At 37.5% G+C, this 23857-nt stretch overlaps 1 protein-coding gene across 1 annotated transcript in view; it reads right to left on the bottom strand.

The window, feature by feature from the left end:
* Nucleotides 1–23857, bottom strand: part of GIPC2 (GIPC PDZ domain containing family member 2) — a 75481-nt gene that overhangs the window by 21014 nt on the left and 30610 nt on the right. Inside the window, exon 3 of the mRNA XM_039838669.1 lies at nucleotides 18475–18655. Within this exon, the coding sequence (XP_039694603.1) occupies nucleotides 18475–18655 (181 nt within the window). The remainder of the gene's footprint in view (nucleotides 1–18474; nucleotides 18656–23857) is intronic.

Raw genomic sequence — 23857 nt, 5'->3', positions numbered from 1 at the left:
CATAATAATTTCCTGCAAGGTGGGAGATGAACTGCTCGTCCACCACTTCACATACATTTCTAACGGTAAAGGTGAAACACCAGCATTCTGACTTAGCCATAAGTCTCTTGTAAGTTTGGTGAGCATGATATAACCCTGGAAAATTGAACAGCTCTGGAAACACTGAAAAAAATAAAAGGTTTCTGAGATTTACAAAGCTAAGGACCTGGACTTTGGAACGTGAGAACTTCATGCGGGGATTGTCATCTGTGCTTGAGAAGTCAGTCAGCCTCCCTGGAGGATGTCTCTATCGTACCTTGCCCTTAACCTGTAACACCAGTAGTTCAAAGGGAACATGTGTGTAGAATGGAAGGTTTTCTTAAATTAATAAGCTTTATTTTTAAAGCAGTTGTAGGTTCACAGCAAAATTGAGCAGAAAGCACAGAGAGTTCCCATACACCCCCTACTCCCACACACACACGGCCTGCCCACTGCCAACATCCCCACCGCAGCAGCACAGTTACAGTCGATGAACCTACACTGACACATCGCTACCACTGAGTCCACGGTTTACATTAGGGCCCACTCTTGGTGGTGTACATTCTCTAAGTTTGAACAAATAATGACATGTGTCCACCACTGTAATGTCATACAAAATAGTTTCACTGTCCTGAAATCTTCTGTGCTCTGCCTAGTCAACTCAGACTTCTTTTTATCATTATGTGTTTCTTAAGCCTTCTTCTCCTGGAGAGTAGTCTCTCACAACTAACTAACCACTTGGTGGCACCAAAGCAAAAGTTAAATTTTAAGTTCTGACTCCTTGGAGGCCTCCAAAAAGGCAGTTTTCACTACTAAGGAAACAAGCTACTTTTCTCTATGATCCTATGATTCAGGGATATAAATCAACCAAGTTACGTAAAAATAGGCAGGATAGTTCTGTTTACCCACAGGGCAATAAACAAGTTCTGGGGGTTTTTTGGGTTTTTTTTTGTTTTTTTGTTTCTTTTGAAGATTGCGAATGTTTCGGTCTGGCCTACTTTCAGGATGCTGGCCTGTCTGAGCATGTCTAACCAGGCCAAGCCCTAAATCAGTCACTTCACTTCTCATGAATGGATCTGCATGGGGCCTTTCTCAGGGCTAAATGATGAGAGGGATGTATTTCAAACAGTAGATGCTAGTAATCGGCCTGCAGCCAGCTGGATTCATTGGATTCCCCAGGGGTCTCCACTCCTGTGAAGCACAGTGACTATCAGCCTCCTGCAGGTCACTTAGGGCACAGGACACTCATAGCTTTTGGGCACACAGCTGCTCCCACAGTCATCAAGCAGCAGTTATGTTTGTTACCAAACACTTTTGTGGCAATTGTATCTGTTACTCCAATTATGTAATTTAATTTAAAAGTGTATGAGCTGATAAGTGTGAAACTTAGAGTTATTATTGCTAGGAAAACTAGGTTAACTGCTTTGGAAAGACTCCATAAGAGTAAGTTGGAAAAAATTTTTTAGATATGGGCAAGATGATGCTAAGAGATTAGAAAAAAAATTTAAACATTTCACATATCTGATTTTCAAAAATAAAACAAAACCCATAGATATGCACTGAGGGGGTTGTAATTACATAAGAAAGACAACAGAACTTCAATTTGTGTCCTCTACTCAAAGAAAGGGTATTTTACAACAAAAGAGTGGTAAAAGAATGTACATTTGTAAGTCTTAAATGTTTACATGTACTTGCATCTTTTTTTTTATAATACCCCATTTCAATTGGCATTTTCAATAGACCAACCCACAGTTTCTACTATATCATGAAGGTCAGGTGGAGAGATGGAAAAATGGAGAAGGCAGAAAGATGTCTGTCTCTAGTCATACCTTGAACCCTAAGGAAAGAAGAGGGGCTGACAGAAGCCAACACCCTGTTTTAGCACATGCAATAGCACTTAGATCCCCCAAATCACACAAGATGACACAGTGGGGAGGCTGGGCATTCTCCCACTTCTGCATAGAATGAAATCTTGTTCTAGTCTCACAAGGACCCTGGTTGGGCTGGAGTACAGATCATAGCATTCATAGCAGAGGCAGAGCCATAATCTCAATGAGAGGTGGGCACAGATGGACACAGCTTAACACCCAACAGTTGCTCAGACATGGACTTGAGAATCAACTTGAGTTAAAACCCCAGCTCTTCTACTTACAAATTGTGTGAACTTAAAGAATAAGTCCTTATCTGTAAAATAAGAACAACACCTGCACATGGTGTTGTTTTAAGCATCTGAAGAGCTAGTGTATGAAAGGTGCTGAGCCCAGTGGCCTTGCTCATGTTAGAGAGTGTTGCTGCCACGTTTCTTCTGCTGATCCCTTTCAGCCTGGAGAAATATCTGCTTTTCCCACTGCCTCCCCACCAAAACCATATGCAGTAGTTTTCTCTCTCAGAACAAAAAACATGCAAAAGTCTCTCTTCAAATGATCAGAAAATTGTCACTTCAAATACAAAGACCTATTTTTTATTCTATTTTCTCTCTTCTATAAAACTATGATTTCCCCCCTTCAATTTTAATTATAGGAGGGTAAAAACAACAGATGACCTTCCCATGGCTCCACACAGATTCTACAAAGTGGCCAAGTTTAAGCCCAGCCCCTCATGGGAGCACTTGGCTATGAAGGCCCTCCAGCATCCATGTCATTGGACGACCTCCTCTCCAGCCAAAAAATCCCCTATGAGAGTTACAAGACAGCATGTGGGCAAACAACCAGACATATCACCATTCCATCCCAGAAAAGGAGACATATAGCCCCTTTCCCCTAACTACCCATGTAGGATGAACTAAGCTTCCTCACCAAATTCATTAATCCATTTCCATAATTCCATCTCTGGAGTTACAAGGCATCAAGAGAACCATCAAAACAGTGGCCTAATGGCAACTCAGGCAGGACTTCGTGGGACGTATATACCAACGATCTTCAGCGTTACAGGCGCAGAAATGCTTTTCTTTTCTTTTTTTTTTTTTCTTAGTGTTCCTAGAGCTGACCTGAATCTAAGGGATTGATTCACACTAACCAAATACAGATGTCATCACATCAATTTATTAATCTATAGGGAGGGATGGTATCAAAGGTCCAAGTAGGCTTTCATGCTTCATTCTTAGGAGCCTAAAACATCCTGGACAAAGTGATGTCCAAGCAGAGACCCAACCACCCAAAATTAAGACAGCAAGGCTAAGTGGGAAAAGGGAAGGGAAAGGGAAAACATTGCAGGCCATGAGTTGAAAAACTCCAGAAGCAAGGAATGGAGAGTTTATGCTTCAGAGTCCCTCCCAACTGGGTGACTCAGTTCACGAGGCCTCTAATCCCTCTTGGGAATGATTCACTTGAAACTTTCTTCCCACGGAATACCTGAGAAACTTAATATGCACAGATGCTACCAGAGTAAAGGACTTGGGCAGGAAAGACAATTCTCTTAGGTCAAAGCTGCAAACAAGTAGTTCGCAGTTATATGTGGTCCAGACATGTTTATGGAATGTGTAGTATTTTCAGATTTTTTAATTATTTGCCAACTTGTAGAAGTTATGTGATTTCTAATAAAAATGAAAATTTTAAGTTTTTCTTGGGGACTGACACATTTCTACAAAACAACAGTAGTTAAGGTCAACAAATTTCTTGAGATCTACAGCTCTTAGTTGTCATTTTTAGACAATCTTTCAAGCTGTAGTTTTCACACTACAAATGGATAGCAAGTATTATATGGATAGCCATTCTCTATACTAGTGTCATTCTTAGAACAAAATCTTATTTTAAAGGAATAAATATGCACACACATACATACTCTATAATTCATCTAAGGACAACAATGTAGATCATCTGGGGAAAGTCCATTTCAAGGTAATGTCTTTTTTTAACTGAGCATTTAATATGTCCCAGGTAACAGAAATTCTTTACATGTTCTTATTTAATCTTCACAACACTATTATGAGATAGGTATTATTCTAATGTTATAATTGAGGGCACTGAGGCTTAGAGAAATAAAATAATTTCACCAAGGTCAGAGACAACATGGTAAGTGGTAGAGCTAGGAAAAAATAAAAAATAAAAAAGCCAGGCAGGTCTATTCCAGAGCCAGTACTTGATTTTGCATTCTACTAAAGATTATGAGTTGCCATTGGTAATAGACATTAGTTTGTCATCTTCTCAGTACCCACTGGTCATTTGAGGATCACTGGTTCAGGGGAAGCTGATTGCTCCCATCTTCAGGGATGGGACACAAGAATGAGCCAAGCTAATCGATCTCATTCATCACAGTGATTGTTTCAGAGTTGGACATGTGACCAAAGTTAGTGAAGTCTGAATGAATCCAAGGACTTTTGCTAGAAATTCAGAGACAAGGACACTCTCCTTTTCTGTTCTTTGTGAATAAGGAAGGACATTATCCCAGCAGTTACTGACCACCATTTGGGGACCTAGTGTAGAACTAGCCTTAAGATGATCAACAAATGATGAGCTGATGCCTTGGGCAGTAGAGAAGAAAGAAAGGGCAAGAAACTGGGTCCTGATCACACTATCTGGGTCCTACACAGACCTTTGTTAGTGCCAGCATCATTCATGGACAGTTGATATATAGGATATTCTTTTCTGCATAAGCCAGTTAGGTAGGGTTTTCCACTATCTCCATCTGAAAGACACCTCACAGATACAGAATTCTGTCCAAGCAGTGAAGCAATCCTTTTTAAAAGACCTTTCAATGCTTGGACATACACAAATGGCACTGTCCATAACAGCTCATGTGCTCCCTACCCTATTTCCACCTTCCACATACATACAATACACACAAATACACACACATGCACACACGCGCGCTCGCGCTCGCTCGCGCTCTCTCTCTCTCTCTCTCTCTCTCTCTCTCTCTTTCTCTCTTTCTCAGAATAGATGACAAAATCTAGCTTATGTCCAGGAATTTAACATTTTAACTAAACATTCCCTTTTTCCATGTGTTCTTCCTCTCTCCAACATTTCTCAGAATATCTATGGGTTTGGTTTTGTTTTTTTTATTCGGCTAGTAGGATGCTAAAGCAAAGCAAGGAAAAGTAGACAAGAGGATGCCACGTGCACAAGGCGTCAGTTGTCTATTGGATCAAAAAAGCTGGCAGCATATAAACCAACCCCGTAAAAATAAAAATAAAAAACACAAAGTTGCTCTTAACTGTTTCTTTGATGAGAATGAGCAATGCATGACAAGTGTTAGAAGTAGAACAATTGTGTCCAAAAACTTCTTGTTCTTTAGTTAAGGTGTCATTTGAGAAAAACTCAGCCCTGTTTTTATAACTGCCTGAAATTACATCTCTGGGAAGAAGTTTCATAGCATTAACCCAGAGAGGACTATGTTTAAAAAAAAAAAAAGATTACAAACCTCTAAACTCCAATGTGTGAAATTAAAAAAAAAAAAGTGATAGCGAAAATATTTTATTTTTACCCTTTTATTCTCCTTTTATTCTATAATATGATGTTATCGTGGGAATTCAAAAAAAAATTGTTCACATTTATTTATTTTTTTATTAAGCGAGGCAACCTTTGGTTGACCTCACAAATTGCAAGGACCTTGTCAGTTTACAGTCCCTTATTTTTATTTTTTTTATTTTTTACACCTACAGCACCTAATCTTCCTAGGTGGTCTCCCATCCAAGCACTAACCAGGCCCGACCCTGCTTAGCCTCCGAGAGCAGACAGAATTGGGCTTGTTCAGGGTGCCATGGCTGTAGAAAAAAACTTGTTCACTTTTATTATGGTTTATTACACATATTTTTCCCCAGGGTTTTAAAAGGTTAAGGAAAGTAGTTACAAAACAATTCTGCCAATTTAAAGAGTCAATACGATGTAATATTCTACCACATTTCTAACGTGAAACCACTTATAATGATATTAAAGAAAACTGTTTACAATGAGAATAATCATATAGTTAAAAGTTATAAAGCCACTAAAAATAGAATGATTCAGTTTCTCTACTTCCTAACCTAGGAATGCTAGCTTTCTTTTATAAAATAATTGTTTTCTGGTTAAGAAAGTTAGTATGTTCATTTTATATTTAAAATGTAAAAAACACAAGAAGTCTAAAGAAAGAAGTTATTCATAAACTCAACACCTAAAGAAAACAACTGTTAACATTTCAATATGCATATACTACAAGTCGTTTTTCTCCTACATTTAAAGACAGTCTTTACAAATGAGATATTACTGTACATTGTTTTATAATCTGCCTTTTCACTTAACATATCAAAAAAAATTATACATAAAGGGAAGTGCTTTTTTGCTTAACTTTTTCTGAAAACATACTCTGACCACAATTTTGAGCATAATTTGTTAAATCCATTTTCCTACAATTATATAACAACCCCCATTGTACAAATACTTTCTGGTAAAATATGTATAATTGGTATAATTGCTGTTTTTCTAATAAGTTACACTATATCTATACTAGTCAGACAAATTAAGAAAGCCACCTACATTTTAGCCTCATTTTTGACCTTCATTTTGCATTGCTATTTTAATTGTTAAGCTTAAAAACAGCTGAATGCTCTTATTTAGCTTCTACTCATGGTTGATATTCGAATGCTCCTTAAACATAGTTCTAAGAGATCAATCACTGTTTAGGGTAAGTGTTTTGAGAAATACAGATTGCAAAGTTTTTGGTATTACAGGTTACAATAATTGCATTTTCTCAGATTAAAAATATGAGCATTTAATAAATTTTCTTTTAATGAGAGTTCACAATGTGTATGAAAACGGGTTCAATGGAAAGTGATCTCAGAGTGATCTGATCATAAATTCCTAAATGGGTAGTCATGTCCTAGGCATATAACTTTTCAGTAAAAGATTTATCTTTGCTTAATTAAGCAAGCCTTGTCCATTGTTTCTATGCATCTAGGTTAACACACCTTTAAAAGGCCTCTTTTCAGATCCCTCAGAATTAAAACTACCCTCAAGAGAGCACGTGTGATTTTGTTAACTATCTTGTAATCCAAGCACTACCTTGCATCCCCCCACCTTCATGTAATCATCCTTATGTTCCCTCCTTAATTCCAAATGGATGCAAAAAGCTGCAAGCTGCCATGCTGAGAAGCATTTTTCTCAGTCTGTTGAGATCTTGCTTTCAGGAGTATCCTCTATTTGGCTCAAATAAATTTTTATAAAAATTCTTTACAAGTTTGAACTTACTTACATAGACAATAACTATAGTAGAAAAGAGTGGATATTTGCCTAGGTGTTTATCCAGCTGGGTTTTTATATTGGACTTATCAGTTACATTCAGCATTCACCTAACACATCTGCCACACCCTGCAAAAGAACTTGGCTCTTCATTTATCTTCTCCCACAGTATCTTTGTGATAAATGCCAAATCCATGTCTAGCTAGATGTAAGAAAGGCAGAACAAACTTTATAACATAAAAAGATGATTAAGTGGCATGTTCTATCCCCAAAATTTATCATTGTAAACCCTTTCAACCTTTGTCAAAAAATACATGAAAGAGTGCCATGTCAGATAAAATGCAAAACATCTGAAACTGAACTTCTCTCCCTGACTTTCCCTCTCAAATTATTTCTACATCACGACTGCCTCATTTCCAATTATCACTTTTATCACAAGCTCTGAGGATAGAAATCTTGGGAGTCACATTTGCTTCTTTTGAATCTCTCCTCTCCCCTTTAGCTAAACAGCAAACCACCTCCTACTTCCATTTCTGCCTTTGCAGTATTACTTGGGCTTTTTCCTTTCCTTCAAATTCCCACTGCTGCCCCTAATCCCAGCACTTATCCTTTACTCCCGAACTGCTGCAGCAGCCTCTTACATAGTTTCTCCTCTAATATAGCTACACTGTTCTTCTGGTCTTAATTCCCCAAATTCTATTTCGTCGAGTCACTCTTCAGCTCTAATACCTAAATGATTCCCTACTGTCCTCTAAGCTCAGGTCCCCCACCTAGTTTTTAGAGCTCCTCTGAATATGGCCTGGAACTGCTTTTGCAGCTTGATTTGCACAGTCCCTCCAAGGTTAGGCTCTTTCTTCACTGTCCTGAACACTTCCTGCAAAAAAAACCCTCCTTCCTTATCTATACTTTCCTTATCCTCCAAGGCCAAGTTCAAGTGCGATCTTCTCTAGGAATCACTTAACCTAGTCCAGCCTACTCATATCTTTCCCTTCTCTGAGCACTCATTTAAATTTCTGTAGTAGATTTAAATTTTACTCCACAATTCTGGAAAAAAAAAAAATGTTGGATTAAATCTAACTTTAAGCTTCCTGCTCCACAAGTTTGGTGAGAAACTGAGTCTTGATTTTGCTTTAGAAGTCTCTTTCTCCCCCCTCAGGATCCAGAGGGCTGATGTTATGCACAATTTAACACAAATTCTACCCTGAAGCTCTATGCCCAAGTCAGCATGACCAAACCCAGGGCACAGGGAGTTTTTCACCTCAAATTACAAGGCCACAGCTCTTAAAGCTCTAATATCCCTATGCTACTCTATCAGGAATCCTGTCACCTCTCAAGGGAAGTTACATGGGAATGGGACACTGGTCTCTTACACAAGTGGGACCTGCCAAAACCATCTGTCTGTGGCTTTCTCTTTGGGGAAGTTCTTCCCAATCTCACCACTTCTCCCAACCACCATCACTCTCTAAGCCTTAGAGCGCCTCCCAATCATGAACGAGTCTGCTCTCAGATGAATTCCACTCTGTTTAAATCTGCATTCCAGCACATATCATAGTTCTAAAGAGGAAGTAACACATAATGTTAAGAGCACAAGCCCGGAAAGCAAGCAGGACTGGAGTGTTATCTTTGCACCTCCTACCCACAACTGAGTGACCTCAGTGAGGTATTTAACTGACCAAAGCCTCAGTTTACTTATCGAGAAAAACCATCATAGGAATGGCATGAGGATTAGATCAGGCCCTAATAGTAGCAGTCCTAATAGCAATGACTAACATTTATGTAGCACTCTGTGCCAATCACTATTCTAAGTACTTTGCATACATTATCTCATTTAATTCTCACAATACTCTATGGATAAGTAAATAGGCATAGAGGAAGTAACTGGTCTAAGATCACATTGGTAATAAGCAGCAGAGACAGGAACTAAACCCAAGCAGTTTGGCTCATTGTCTGTGCTCTTGACCACTATACAGTATTGCCTCTAATAAGCAGTCAATAAAAAGTAGTTATTACTGCTATGAATAGAATTACTTTACTCTTAATGTATCTACTTCGTTACATAAATTGTAAGCTCCTTGAGAACAATAAACAGGCTGACAACATAACAGTTGTGACAGAGACTCACTGCTTGGGTTATAAGCCTCCCTCCGTCACCCACTAACTAGCTCCAAAACTAATTGCTTAACCTTTAGGACGGTTGCAAGAATTAAATGATTTCCTACTTAGCAAGTACTTATAAAAGTGAGTAGCAGCTATGACTATGATATACTGATATATTTCATTATTTGATATGAGATGTGATATTACCATCTGTCTTGCGATCTGGAAGAGTGCCAGAATTCTCAACCAATACTTGCTAATCACCATCTCACCCACATTGTTTTTCCTGTTTCATGTGAGTTCATCTTGTTTCTGAAATTGCTCCTTAAAGAAAAGGTTGCATCTTCATAATAACAGTAGTAATAACATCTAACTTTTATTGAAGACTTACTATGTACCAAAGACTGTATAACTTTTTTCAGATGTTCAATCATTTAAAACTCACAGCGACCCAATGTGGTAGATACTACTATATCATCACCTTCAGTTTCACGTATGAGAAAACCAAAGCACTGAAAGATGAAGTAATTCACCCCATCGCATCATCATCCAGGCTCTATGTGGCAGTCTATAAAGTTAACTACTTGTGCTTTTGTTGTCTCCTCTGTAACTTTTTTCCTAATCCCCAGGGTATTTGGTAAAATACAGTATATATGAAAAAGTACCAAAAGCATTTGTTGCTTAAAAGTTTTTCACTAGAAATAGCATGGATGTATTTTTTAAATGTTTGAAATATCTAAAATGTCATATAAACTTAAAAGCCAAAGTTTCTCTTCAAAAATCAAATAGACTTTGTATTTGAAAATGAGTATATCAGTTAAGCTGAATCACAAAGATGAGGTCCGACTTTTCCAGCTGTGAATGACTCAAAGGACTCAGACGTACCTCACATACTGAACATCCTATTCTGATGGACACATAGCACAGAAATGAAGCCTCTAAAAGCAGACATAGTCCAGAGATCTGTTACAAAATCTAACCCCAAAATAAAGACTATCAATGCTTTGGGAGGTAAACTTTCTTTTAACTCTCTGATTTTCAAAACACTTTACAGAAACATTTCAGGCCTCCTACTACAAACCTCTTTCCATAAAGGGCAACAATTACTAATTAAAGAAACTCTCCAGGATAAATCAAGTAAAGACTCCTCTAAGTAAAAGTAAATCAAAAGCCTCAAATATTTATTTTTCTGCAATTAAAAGGCTTTAAGGGAAACCAAACCAGTTGAATTAGTCTGGTCCCACAGCCAGTTAAATGGAAGAGTAAATTTTCATAGCCTTGGGAAAATCTAGGTTTACAGGGCAAACTCTGCAGGGTTGAGCTCATTGTGGAGACATGTTCCTTTTCATTGGCAAGAGGAAAGGAAGTGAGCCATGCCCTAAAAAAAAAAAAAAGAAAATACCACTAGAGACATTCCAGCCGGTATTTGATAAGGACTGGGAAGGCTGCCATCAACTTCATGGCTAGAAGAAGGAAAATTTGGATCAGAAAGCAGCTGACCAGGAGAAATCACGTTAGTTTGCAACACCAGAGTCATTTAAACCAGTGGCTCTCACATGTTTTTTTGCTCTGACACCCAATGAGAAACATATACATTATATCATGACCCAGAAATATATACAAATACATATACGTAAATAAATACACACAAATATTTATATATAACTGAAACACATCTGAAACACATCTATGTACACTGAAACGACATAACTGAAACAATACTTCCCCTTAATAGGCACAAAGCATTACGAAATTTTCAATTCTATTTTACTTTGTGTTCCAAACACACTGGTTGGGGAAAAAAAGTGATTTAAAAAACCAGCACAGGGGATTCTGAGAGTATGTATTATGCTGGCCTTTATTCCTCCCTCAGAGCCCCACAGCCAATTTAAGAAAGCTGTAATGGAACATCTGCTCTATGGACAAGTGACTTGTTCTTAAGTGCTAGAGCAAAGGCCTCCCAGAAACTATCTTCCTCCATGTCTGACCATTCCTTACTATTCTGACTCCTTCTCTTTCTACCCCTTAAAATGCTGGGGTTCCTGCACAGCTCTGTTTCTGGTCACTTTCTCTTATTATTCTGAGTACCTAGGTCTACTTCCATGGCTTCACATTACATTCATGCTCCACTTAACAACTTTTAAGTCAATGATGGACTACATATATGACGGCAGTATCATAAAATTAAAATGAAACTGAAAATTTTCTGTCACCTAGTGATACCATATCTATCCTAACATTGTAACACAACACATTACACAAATACCATTGTGTTACAGCTGCCTACAGTATTCACTACAGTAACAGGCTGTACAAGGTTGTAGAGTAGGAGCTGTAAGGGTTCAGAATTAGTCACCCTAAAATATGTCTATTTGGCATAAGGATTATTTTAGGCTGGTTAATTTTAAGGAATAGCAGACCTGGGAGAAGCTCTGAAAACCAAGCAGAAGTTACCCTTTGTAAAAGACATTTACATTTGTAAGGCAAATCTTCATTTGTAAGGGTGCCCCCAAGCAGTACCACAATGGGGGAAGGTGTGTGACCTTATCTCTAGAAACTCTAATCAATGCAGAAGACAATCAGAGGACTTAAATCTGCATAACCTTATCCTTGTTTACAGAGCTTTTTCCCCCATCACCTCTCATAACCTCCCATAACGAACTCTCCAGACTCCCAACATCTTCCTCAGTCTTGAGCTGAAGATGGTACTTAAGGCGGTGACTTCAGCCATTTTGGCAAGTTACTCAGTTTTCCTGGGTCTTGGTATACAGGAGGTATAAATGTTATTAAACTTTTGTTTGTTTCTTTCTCCTATGAATCTGTCTTTTATAACAGGGAAGTCTCAGCCAAGAACCCAGAAGGGCGGACAAAAAATTATGTTTCCTCCCCTATAGAGCAATAGGCTATACTATGTAGCCTCGGTGTGAAATAGGATATACCATCTAGTTTTGTATAAGTGTGCTCTGATGTATGCACAACTATGAAATTGATACAGGATATCACTTGTAAAATTCTTAATCTTTTAGCAGGAAATGAAATAGGACATCTCTTGCAGAGTTCTTCATCTTTTTAGTAAACCTAGTTTTCTCTCCTTCTTTCTTTGGGAAAAAGGCCCTCTCCCTCAAATCCTGATAACTGACCTGAAACTGGTGACTCAGATCCCCTGGTTATTAATAAGGATCATCGGCCCATTGTAAGCAGATATGACTTTAGGCCAGACAGGGCCCTTAGAGTCGGAGAGGGGAGGGGACTTTAAGCCAAAGGTCTTTTTAACTCTAAAAAATATATTAACCAAGTCTGTTTCCCTTTATTCACTTAATAGGCAAATCAATAATAGAAAATTAATAGATATAGGATTTCCTATTAATTTTAATAACAAATTCATATTTTCTTTTCCTTGTCTAGGGACTGAGGCAGCACTTCAGAAGGAAACCAAAGACCATACCCTGACTAAGGCAGATAGGGAAAGAGCTCCATGAAACCCCAATGGGCAGGGACTATGACCCTCCTCAGCAGGAAGCAAATACAGAAGAGACCTCTTGTCCCTCAACATCCATACTAATAATAAGGAGGTTCATGGCTCTTAGAAAAGAGTTAGGCAGGAAGTTAGTTAGAGGGTTTCGAGTCTGCCTGCAAAGACGCTGAGGTCATCCTATTCTAGAAGGAGTCCACCCTAGTCTGCCCACTAAGCAAGCCAGAAGATATTTTGGGGCTAAAAGCAACTCATAGAAAGAATCAAGTGAGCAGGAAATTGGGTACTAGTTTCAGCCAGTTACTTGCACCTGCACAATAAAGACCTCAATTTACCTAAGCTTCATTATACTATCATTATAATATAATGCATACACCCGGAAGTTCATTAATAACATTATAACAGACAATTCTGGGAACCAACAGCACAGAAAACAAATGATGAATCACTGAGCCCTGTCAATGTTAGTTGTCAATCAAGGAAGCCCACTCCTCTAAGAAAAGTAACCACCCACAGCAAATAGGAATAAAAACCCCAAAGGCTTTGTTACCAGGCCTTTGAGCCATGCTTCTCTTGCTCAGGCTCACTTCCACGTCTGGAAGTGCACTTTCTCTTCTAATAAAGCTTTTCTTTTCTGCTGTAATTCGGTGTCTTGCTCAATTCTTTGTTTGAGACATCAAGAACCTGGACAACATGCCAGCAAAGGATCCTCACTTCCCAGTATCAAAATCACCTAATGACACATTTCTCAGAATGTGTCTCTGTCATTAAGTGGTACATAACTGTATTCATAATTCTCATACCCTTGGCCCCAATTCTCAACACCCATCTACCTCTTACATATTCCCAAGTGAACTGTCCCACAGATTTCAAACTCAAGGTTCAAAATTGTACTTTAAGCCCAATCTCTTCTCTATCTCCTCACTCAAGCCACAAATCTGTGAGTCATCATTTGCAATTTCTTTTCATTTACCTCTATATCCAACAGGTTACCAATTCTACCTTCTTAATATTCAGTGGTATGCAGGTAATAAATATTTAACAATTTTTTTTTAAGCTCTCCTGGCTTAAAAAAAAAAAAAAAAAAAGCCCTGACTTAAGGCACTTGCCTATTTCTGTGATGTAAATACCTCACCATAGCCAATTTCAAGCAACCAAATTGATGTTGCTGAACATGCAGTTGGGAAGTGATGCGTACAAATGGCTCCAACACACCACTATCTGTTCCTCAGAACCATTTCTTATCTCCATGCCTACTGGTATTGCCCTAATTCAGGATTTCCTCTCTCCCCTCAACAAACAACAGAATCTTCATGGATTTCCTGACCTCTGTCTCATAACCTATCCCTCCATTTGACACAGCCTCCAAAATATCTTTCTAAAATCCAGGTATCATCATGTTACTCCCCTGCTAAAACCCTTTCATTCGTTCTCCGTTGCCCACTCTTTATCTTCATAATAAGGCCCTTGATAATTTGGTCTTTATGGACTCTTGAGCTTCATGTCTTGCCACACAATCATCTATAACTTCTATTCCAATCACAATGACATATATCTTATTCTCAGATATATGATACTGCTCCATCCTCCTGCACCTTTGCTTATTCTGTCCCCATTCCTTAGGACAGCCTTTCCCGATTTGTTCACTGAACAAGCCTCTTTTAAGATCAGCTCAAATACCTTCTCCAGGAAGCTTTTTCTGCATTTTTTTAGGTAGACTTAATGTCTCCCACTTTTAAACCTCCAGTAAGTTTCAGTACCTCTCACACTTCATTGAATTGATTTCTTTTTATATTCATCTCTTCCCACTAGACATGAACTTCTTGAAGGCAAAAGCTGGATCTTATTCATGGATATACCAAGCATGTAGTATGGTAATGGGATACATACAGTAGGCTCGCAATAAACAGTGACCATTATCCCAACAACTAGCGCCGAAGACCAAAATATTCTAATTACTCAAACATCTGTTGAATGAAAACATACCAGTATCTTTTTGCCATCTGCTCAAGGCCAGAGGACTAAGATACTCAACCTGTACCTTCCAGATTGTTAGGGAGCCCAAGATCTACTGCCACAGTCAAAGAAATTGCACTGTATTTTCTTTTATTTTTTTCTTTTCGGCCTCTGTATTACTTTCCTAGAGCTGCCATGACAAAGTAATACCTGGCTTAAACAACAGAAGTGTATTTTCTTATAGTTCTAGAGGCTAGAAGTCCAAAATCAAGCTGTCACCAGGGTTGCTTTCTTCTGAAGCTTCTCTCCTTTGCTTACAGATGGCTGTCCTCATGCTTACATCGTTTTCTCCCTCTATAAGTCTCCATATCCAAGTTTCCTCTTCTTATAAGTATATCAGTCATATTCAATCAGGGCCCACATTCATGACCTCATTTTAACTTAATTACTTCTTTAAAGATCCTGTCTCTAAATACAGTCACATCCTGAAGTACTGGAGATTAGGACTCCAACATATTAATTTTAGATGGACAGAATTCGGTCCATAACAGCCTTCTACTAGATTGTGAGCTTTTCAGAAAACAGGAGCTAGATCGTAGTCTGTCTTCTTTTTTGTATCCATTATTACTAGAAGAGTACCTAAAACACAGTAGATTCTCAAATTATTTGTGGGATACGTAAATGAAAGTCATTCCCAGAAGTATTATCCATATCTGTGGAGTATGGACCCTTCCGAATCTGGTGGTCATCACCAAGAAGAATACGGCTTTACTCTTCCCCTGAAAGGAAGCTTTGATGCTGTCATGATCTCTAGATTGTCCATTGCCAAACAGCCATTTTTATAGCACCCAACACCCAGCAGAAAAATAAAATTTTAAGACCAGACACCTAAAGCCAACTAACAATGCCCGCCTTCCTCCAGATTTATTCTGCTATACCCAGACTGGCAGCATCGTGCACACCTAGCATCAGATTCAAAGTCAAGAGAAAACTAACACTGCTCTGCCTAAAGAACAAGGTGTAACAGCTTAGCAGAAAAGATAAAATGAGCATCTGCCTTTTTCAACCCAAAAGGAAACTTCTCCTTCACCATTCTGTGTGATTTTGGTGGGCCCATCAATCATGCAGCTTGCCTTCCTCACTACCAAGGTGGGCAGTTCTCCACTCTCTCCCAGGAATTTGAATCCTGAATGGAGCAACATAAGACATAAAATAATTGGAAGGAGTCAATTAAGCAAGTACCATGAAAGGTTCCTGGTTTACACATCCCTGAAACAACCTTGGTTCCTGATCATCCCAAGGCTTAATCAACAGCCTTGTTTTTGTTTCTTAGACCTACCTGATAGTCTTTCCAAAAATCTGCCTGTTTCTTAAATTAAATAGTGCTTATTCTTTAGCTCTCAAAAAATCTTGACACATATAATGGCCCCCAGAAGTGAGATGTGGCTAGTGGTGGACCTAAATATGGAAATAGGAACAGGCAGCGAGGATTCGCTATCCATAGCCGAGAAGTTGTGCATATCATCCTTGTTATGCCATTGCAAAGCACCAACTACACGACTCCCTTCCGTCTTTTGGGACACAGTCCACATGCTTCTGTTGGCTAATTCTTTAAGGAAGATGGTAGGAAAATATTACGTGTGGCCATTTCTGATAAAATCCCCCAAATGACTAAGCTGCAGCCAAAAGAGCCTATCTGAATCAGAGAAGAGAAAATTCTATCTCACCTAGACTGGTCCTTTCTCCTGAGAATCCTAGATGACAGAAAGTCAGATAACTATGAAAGACTATGAAATTTAAATCAATGCATCAATGATAACACTAGAAAAGCACAGGAAGGATGGAAACAGAGCAAAAGATAAGATTGGGACCTAGAAAACTGAGACATACCTAGTCCCCCACACACCCCCTGATGTATATTTCCTCCATGACTATGAGCTAAGCACAGGGATAAAGCCAGAGGATGAAGAACAAACTTGCCTTTATCCCAGAAGCAAAAAGATAAGCAGCAAAATTAAGGGCCAATAAATGGGCAGGGGAAAGTCCCCAGGCTGGGTCCCAGAGGCAAGGGCCAACCCACAGAGTGCAAAACTCATATAGATCAGCAGACTTAAGTTGCATTAAGCTGCCATAGAAACCTTAGAAAATAAAAAACCTTTCATTGCTCCAAGTATCCTAAACCACAGCACCACCAGAATTTGGGATGATGAAATTTCCCTCATTAGGAAAATCCTACTCTGTCCTTCTCAAATCTGTCCATGGAATTCATATGAGGCAACAGAGAGCAGGTTCAATGGTAGGCAAGCACATAAGGCAGTGAAGTACACTGACCACCTACATATGTGTCTTAGGAACTGAAGGAAAGAAATCTAATCACAGAGCAGTAATCGCTAAATATAATGACCTCTGTAACATCCAACCTAACATCCAAGTTAAGGGGGATCAGCAACTTTCTGCTACAGGGAAAAAATAAGAAAAGATTAACCCCGGAAAACAGGATTACGTGATAGAGATAAATGCAGAAAGGAAATTATATACCTTGAGTTGCTCTAAGAGAATGACTTTGATTTACAAAGAGTCTAAATCAAGTAAGAATATTTCTTTCAAACTACCTACATCCTATTGGTTTATAAGCTATGATACCCAAGACATTGGTTACCAAACAAAGCCACTTCAAAGGAGCTTCTGGATAGAAATCTGAGTGTGGACCCACCTTCTTCTGTGAAAAGTGAGCTCAGATGCTGCAATGCATCATGCAGCATCACGGTATCTATAGCAGTAGCTCTTAGAATGATCCCTCCAGGAGCGGCCCTGGCAAAAAGCATTCTTTTCCTACATCTTGGAACTCTGCCTCAAGCAGTATAACCTACACTGTACTTCTACTAAATGGCACAGAATCACTTGGAAGCAGAGAAAAATTTCCAATTCCATATGTCTAGGCTTTGCTAAAGAAAAGGGAAATGTAATTCTCCAGACCCACTGCATTTTCCCATCACTGCCATCAACTGCCCTGAGAAAAGACCCACTAGAGACAAACTATAAGGAATATTCATGTTCTGTGAGCAAAGAAAAGAAGATAAAGTGGGTAGGGTCACGGACCAGTAAGAGCAGGCCCAGAATGACTCTGAAGATATTTTAACACTGATAAACACTAGGCCATCATTTGGCTTATTAAAATAGTGCTGGATAGTGAGAGAAGCTGGCACATTTTCCTGTAGATGAGATGGCCCCGGGGGGTTGAACAAGAGTTAGAACACAGCTGCCATGGCTAAAACCAAGCAAGTACAGATGTCACACCAAAGTAATTTCATATCATCCCATGCTGCCAATTTGAAATGCCAATGGAGGAAAAGTATTGAAGGAAGTCTTTAAAATAGACTAGATAACTGTTTTAAATACCAATTTTGTGTGTAACTAAAGTTTTTGCTGTTGAGGTCCATGAACGACAGTTGTTACAGTTTAGAGAGCTCAATAAAAATCTCTCTGCTCAGCAAGATGAACACAATACAATGTGCTGTTCTTCGAGTTTGGAACAGCCATATCAAATTCAAAGTCACTAGACATTAAATTCCCAATTCCAAATGTCTTTTTTAGGAAATGTTCTAGGCGATTTATTTCTCTTTCAGTAGTTGTTTTCCTTATAAGAAGTTCTGTATATTATTTCTTATGTTCATAACTGATATACTAAAAGCACATGGCACCACACTGTAGTAACTCATTTCTCTTAGAAAGATAAGACAGGGGAAGGGAACATTTCACACACACACGAAACCAACTTACCAAATGCCTTCTTAGGTTCTATTAACTTCATGGTAAAGAGTTCCTCTTTATTCAACTCCTTTAACTTCTTAGCAACTTCAAAGTGACGCCACCCAACAACATATTCTCCATTTATGGATTCAATATGATCACCCACACAGATTGTTTTAACTGAGTCAATTATGCTGCCCTCTTTAATTCTCTGAAAGAAAATTAAAGGTAACACTTAAAAAAAGAGCTGTTTAACATTACCTTTCATGTTCTTGAGATATTATATGCAATATATTGACATAGTAACAATGCAGTTTAATGCTCAAAGTTGGAAGAGCAAGCAACAAAACACAACCATTTTACCTCTAACCATTCTTCTTCTCGTTCATCATTCAGAATTCAGCTCCATCACAGTCACCACGTCCTTTGAGAAGCTTTTCCTACATCTGCAAGCTGCTCCCCCAAGATTGCGTATGGTACTACTCTCACGCTTCTATAATACTTTTTACTATATATGCTGAGCTCTAAGCTAAGCACTTTACATTCACTATCTCATTCAATTTTAATAATCTTAATGAAAGTCTCATGTCATGGATCAGGAAAACTGAGGTTAGGAAGATCAAGTAATTTGCCAAGTTCAACATAACTACACTGCAGTTGTTCATTTACCTTTCAGTCTCCATTACTGAACTACAATACCCTTGAGAAAGAAGGTGGTTTTATTCACCATTGTATGCCCTGTACCTAGCACAATGCTCACAGGGAAAAGTCCCTCCATAAATGATTGTTGAATTGTTTCAACAAGAGACCCATTACATAAGAACAGAGCTTGAGCTTTTTCTACTGGCTACGTTTTTTAAACCATAGTTATAAATGCAGAACACTCAAGACTTGGTACAACCTTAGCTAAGAAAACTGATACGTAGTAAGAGACAATTGTGGTTACTGTTTGGGGAGCCAGTAAGAATGATTTTATACTATCATTTTTCATTTATATATTTTAGGTGAGGAGAATATAAGACGCAGGGAGAAACTTCAAATGGTCTTTCTTAAACCTACCTTGTTTGTGTATAATACATCTATACTACAGTCTTAAAAAGAGGCCTAAGACTCCCAAGATAGCATTAGGAATATCTGAAAGGATTTTAGGGACAGACACTCCAGATAACTGCATAGGGAATAACACTGCAAAGGATGTACAAGTTCCTCCACAGAGGTAAGGAATGGAGCAAAATGAAGGCCACAATCTGCCTCCAGTATCACAAATCCTTCATGGGAATGATAAGATAGAAATATAAGGGACTGCTGCTATGTGGCAGCAGGCTAATTGACCTCTGTGTCCACATGTTAAGAGAAAAACTGATCTCATGCACCCCAGCATCTCCATAACACTACCATAAGAAAAAAATATATAAAAGACTAAACTCGGAAGGTTGAGCATTTTTAAATTTTATTACTAATATGCCAAAACCTCACAACAGATTTCTTTTTCACCCCAAAACTTTAAGAACACTGCTATGTTCATTGTAATAGCATTAATACATCTTATGCAAATGACACAAAATGCCAATTCAAACACAGCTTATTATTTATCATTACAAATAGTTAATTAGAAAGCAAAGAAACCAGAAATTTCATAATCTAAATAGCATTGTTTATTATGTCCATTTAAGCTATAGAAACAAACAAGGGTAATCATTCATAGAAACATAAACAAGATTAAACAGAACACTAGAGTCCAAAGCAACAAAGAAAAAAAATTCTGCCACCTAACCATTCTTAAGCCATTAGAAAATGTGAAAATCTACATCTCTGACTTTTTTCTTAATTTTTATTCTAAGCTACTTCTTGATACATTCCAAACCTATTTTTTCTTTGATCGACTACACCATATGAATTTCAGTTTCACATATTATTTTAAGACTTAACGTCATAATTTTATTTAAAATAAGCATTATATAAAACTAATTTAATGAAAGACTTTAAAGACATATATGACTCTTACCAGTAAATTAAAGTGCAGAGTAACAGAAACCTAGGGTCGCCTGGGCCTGTAAGTAGCCATAGGACTCACCAGAAGGGAGCCCAGACAGAGGGAAGAAAGGCAATTACCACAAGTCAATGGGCAGCAAGGTGAGAAATCCAGGTGGGCAAGAGAAAAGTCAAAGCATATGTAATCAATGGGGGCAGCAGAGAAGGATCTGGGATGAAAAGACAGGAAAATCAACATAAGAAACATGGAGAAGAGCACCAAAAGGAGAACCAGATATAGAAACAAAGTATAAGACATTGATTATATATTTTGTGAGTTACCTGAGCCTTAGCTTCCTAATTAGATAGGATAAAGAATGAAGTAGCAATTGAGACAAATTTCTGAAATCTAATATATTTTGATAATCACACCATAACTTGATAGAGATTAATAATATTGCTAAAAGTGCTACTCAGGCACAAAAGACTAGGAAGGAAAAAAAAAGAGGTATTAATTCTTTACTTATATTTATTAAATCACTTAATATCATTTTCTATAACACTTAGAACTTTCATCTGACTTTGGAGCTTGATGCTGAAAGAGGCAAAAAAGACATTAAATATTTTTTAGAAGATAGGGTTTACAACATTATTAAATGTAGAGGTTCCCAACCATTTCACACCATTATTATAGTATTTTTCATTATTCCATCCTATATTTACAGAACTCTGTCTTCTCATCATAGATATCAGCAGAATTCAGAGTGGCATTCCAACCTCCTCAAAGTCTTAAGCATCAGATTCAAGATTGTTTCAGCTAGATGCCCCACTGCCAGGGTCAGCAGCTTTGAGATCTGTGCTGCTAACTCTCCCAACACTGTCCTCAAATCTTGTTCATCATAACAAAGTAACATTCATATAACAATTGTAAATAATTATTTCATTTAGTCTTCACAACAAGCCTAGGAGGGGTATATTTAAGATTCCATTAGTTAATGAGGAAATCAAAGCACAGTAAAACATAGCTTAACCAAAATAGCACAGCTAATAAACAACAGAATTAGGTTTCAAATGAAAGTGGTATAATTATAAAACTTCATGCTCTTTCCACAAAACACTCAGAATCAGACTAATCTAACTAACTTAAGATCAAAAGCTAGTTTAAAAAATAAATAAATAAAAGTTAGATGCCCCCAAGAGCTGAGTTTTGGAGTATAGCTGTCCAAAATGACCTATCACTTTGGTAATCATTTTGCAATACATAGTGTATTAAATCAGCACATTGTACACCTTAATTTACATGTCAATTAAGTTTAATAAACATGATGTGTCAACATTATATGCCAATTATATCTCAATAAAGCTGGGGGAGAAAATGACCTACATCACCTTAGAACTCTGAAATCTCTTTTTTGACAAGCCCCATCTTTCCTTATTTTTGCTTAATTCTACTAAGCTATTCTTCATCTATAGTATGGCCTGCAGATCGCAAACCTTATCTATTTTCTCAGATCATCACTTCCATTCTGGCTTTACATTCCTCTTCTCAGAGATCCTAGCTTCCATCCTAGAATCCTCTGCCCATTTGAACTAGCACATTTCCAACCTTGCTGGATAATTAAGTAATCACAACGCTAGAAATATATAAGTACCATATTTTTCAGAATGAAAATTATGCTAAAATGTAATTAACTTAGTTCTACTAAAGTAAAAGTACTCCAAATCATAAAGATTTCTACAAGAGGAAAATCTGAGAATGACAGTTTTGTGGTTATTTGTAAATTACTTAATTAAAAATGAATTGTTTTTTAAGTCAATTTAGCCTCATTTCTTAATTACATGGTATGAGCCCTTATTTTTATTTTGAATCAAAGTATAAGTCTCTTCAACTAGGGATCAGCAAATAATGGTTCATACAGCCACTTGTTTTTATACAGCTGATGAGTTATGAGTGATTTTTACTTTTGTAAATGGTTGGATGTGGGGGAATGAATAGTGTGACATGTGAAAAGTATACTAAGCTCAAATTACAGTGTACATAAATAACGACACTGTTTTACTGGATGACACCTATGCTCATTATTTAAGCATTGTATATAACTATTTCTGTGCTACAATGGCTGAATTGGGTAGGTGCAACAATGATTGTATAACCCTAAATCATAATGAACCCTAAAACATTTACTATCTGGTCCTTTATAGAAAATGTTTGTCAACTCCAGTTTTAAACTGGAATTTATAGATTTTGTTATTTTATTATTTAAGTATACTCTGAATTTTCTGATTGAGTTATATATATACTTTTTCCTGGAAAATGTTGAAACTTGGGTAGTAAAATGTTTAAGTATGTTGTTTTTTTACTGAAGAGTTTCATCTGTTAGAATCATGCAGTATGAATACATTTCTCTGCCACTGATCTCATTTCCTAATTATGTGATGACTGTTATTATTACTATTAAGCTATTAATTATGAGTACTGTAAAACATTTTATATGTGTCATCATTTTATACTCAAAGAGTCCTATAAAGTAGGTACTAATATTCCCATTTGCAAGAAGGCATAACGAAGTTTAATGAGTTGTCCAAGTTCACATTCACACACAAGTGGTTGAATCAACACAAAGCAGACCTGATCGCTTCTAAAGCCCATGCTCCCATGCATCTTACTGCACTGCCTTCCCAATCATGGAATCCTCCCTCTTTACGTTACCCTTGTCTGAATCCCTACCACACTGTCCTACTCTTACTTCAACCTACCCTGACTTCAGCCACTGCTAAAAGCATACAAGTATTCGCTTCAGCAGCACATAACGTAAATTGGAACTATACAGAGAAGATATACACATCATCCTTGTGCAGAGCCCATACTAACCTCTTAGAAATTACCATTTTATTTCCTGCTTATCTTGGCAAAAAGAAACACTGGAATGGTAAGCCAGAAATTGATGAAATTGATTACTTCTAAGGAAAGTGAGAAATGAGTAATGAGATAAAAGGTATAGAAGGAGTGACACATCTCTGGATATATTTTTTAATATCGTTTTGACTTTTGAATCATATTAATATTTTACAAAGTTGGAAAAATTTTAAGTCAACAAGAATGAGGGGGGAAACTCAAACTTAATTCAGGGAAGCAACTGGATTCAACAGTATTTCAAATGAATAACAATCATGGGTTGGGGGTGGGGCAGGAGAAAATCTATTCCAAGTAACTTTCAAATAAAATATTCTGAATATATACATACATTTTGTTTAAAGATGAAAAAATTCATACAAATCTTGAATTTTTGTTAACAAGTTTTATTTTTCATGTATGAATATAGTAACTCTAAAACAATTTTGTGTATATTGTAGAACTAAGCAAATGAGTAAATTGAAATTTCAATGATTTTGAAAAGTAAATATCTTAATGGGGAAGCCAAGAAGAATCCTATGTGGCAGG

This window comes from Pteropus medius, unplaced genomic scaffold, assembly GCF_902729225.1.
Source record: "Pteropus medius unplaced genomic scaffold, Ma_sr-lr_union100, whole genome shotgun sequence".
Lineage (NCBI taxonomy): Eukaryota > Metazoa > Chordata > Mammalia > Chiroptera > Pteropodidae > Pteropus > Pteropus medius.
Note: the sequence above shows the minus strand (reverse complement) of the source record. Positions and strands in the feature narration are given on the sequence as shown.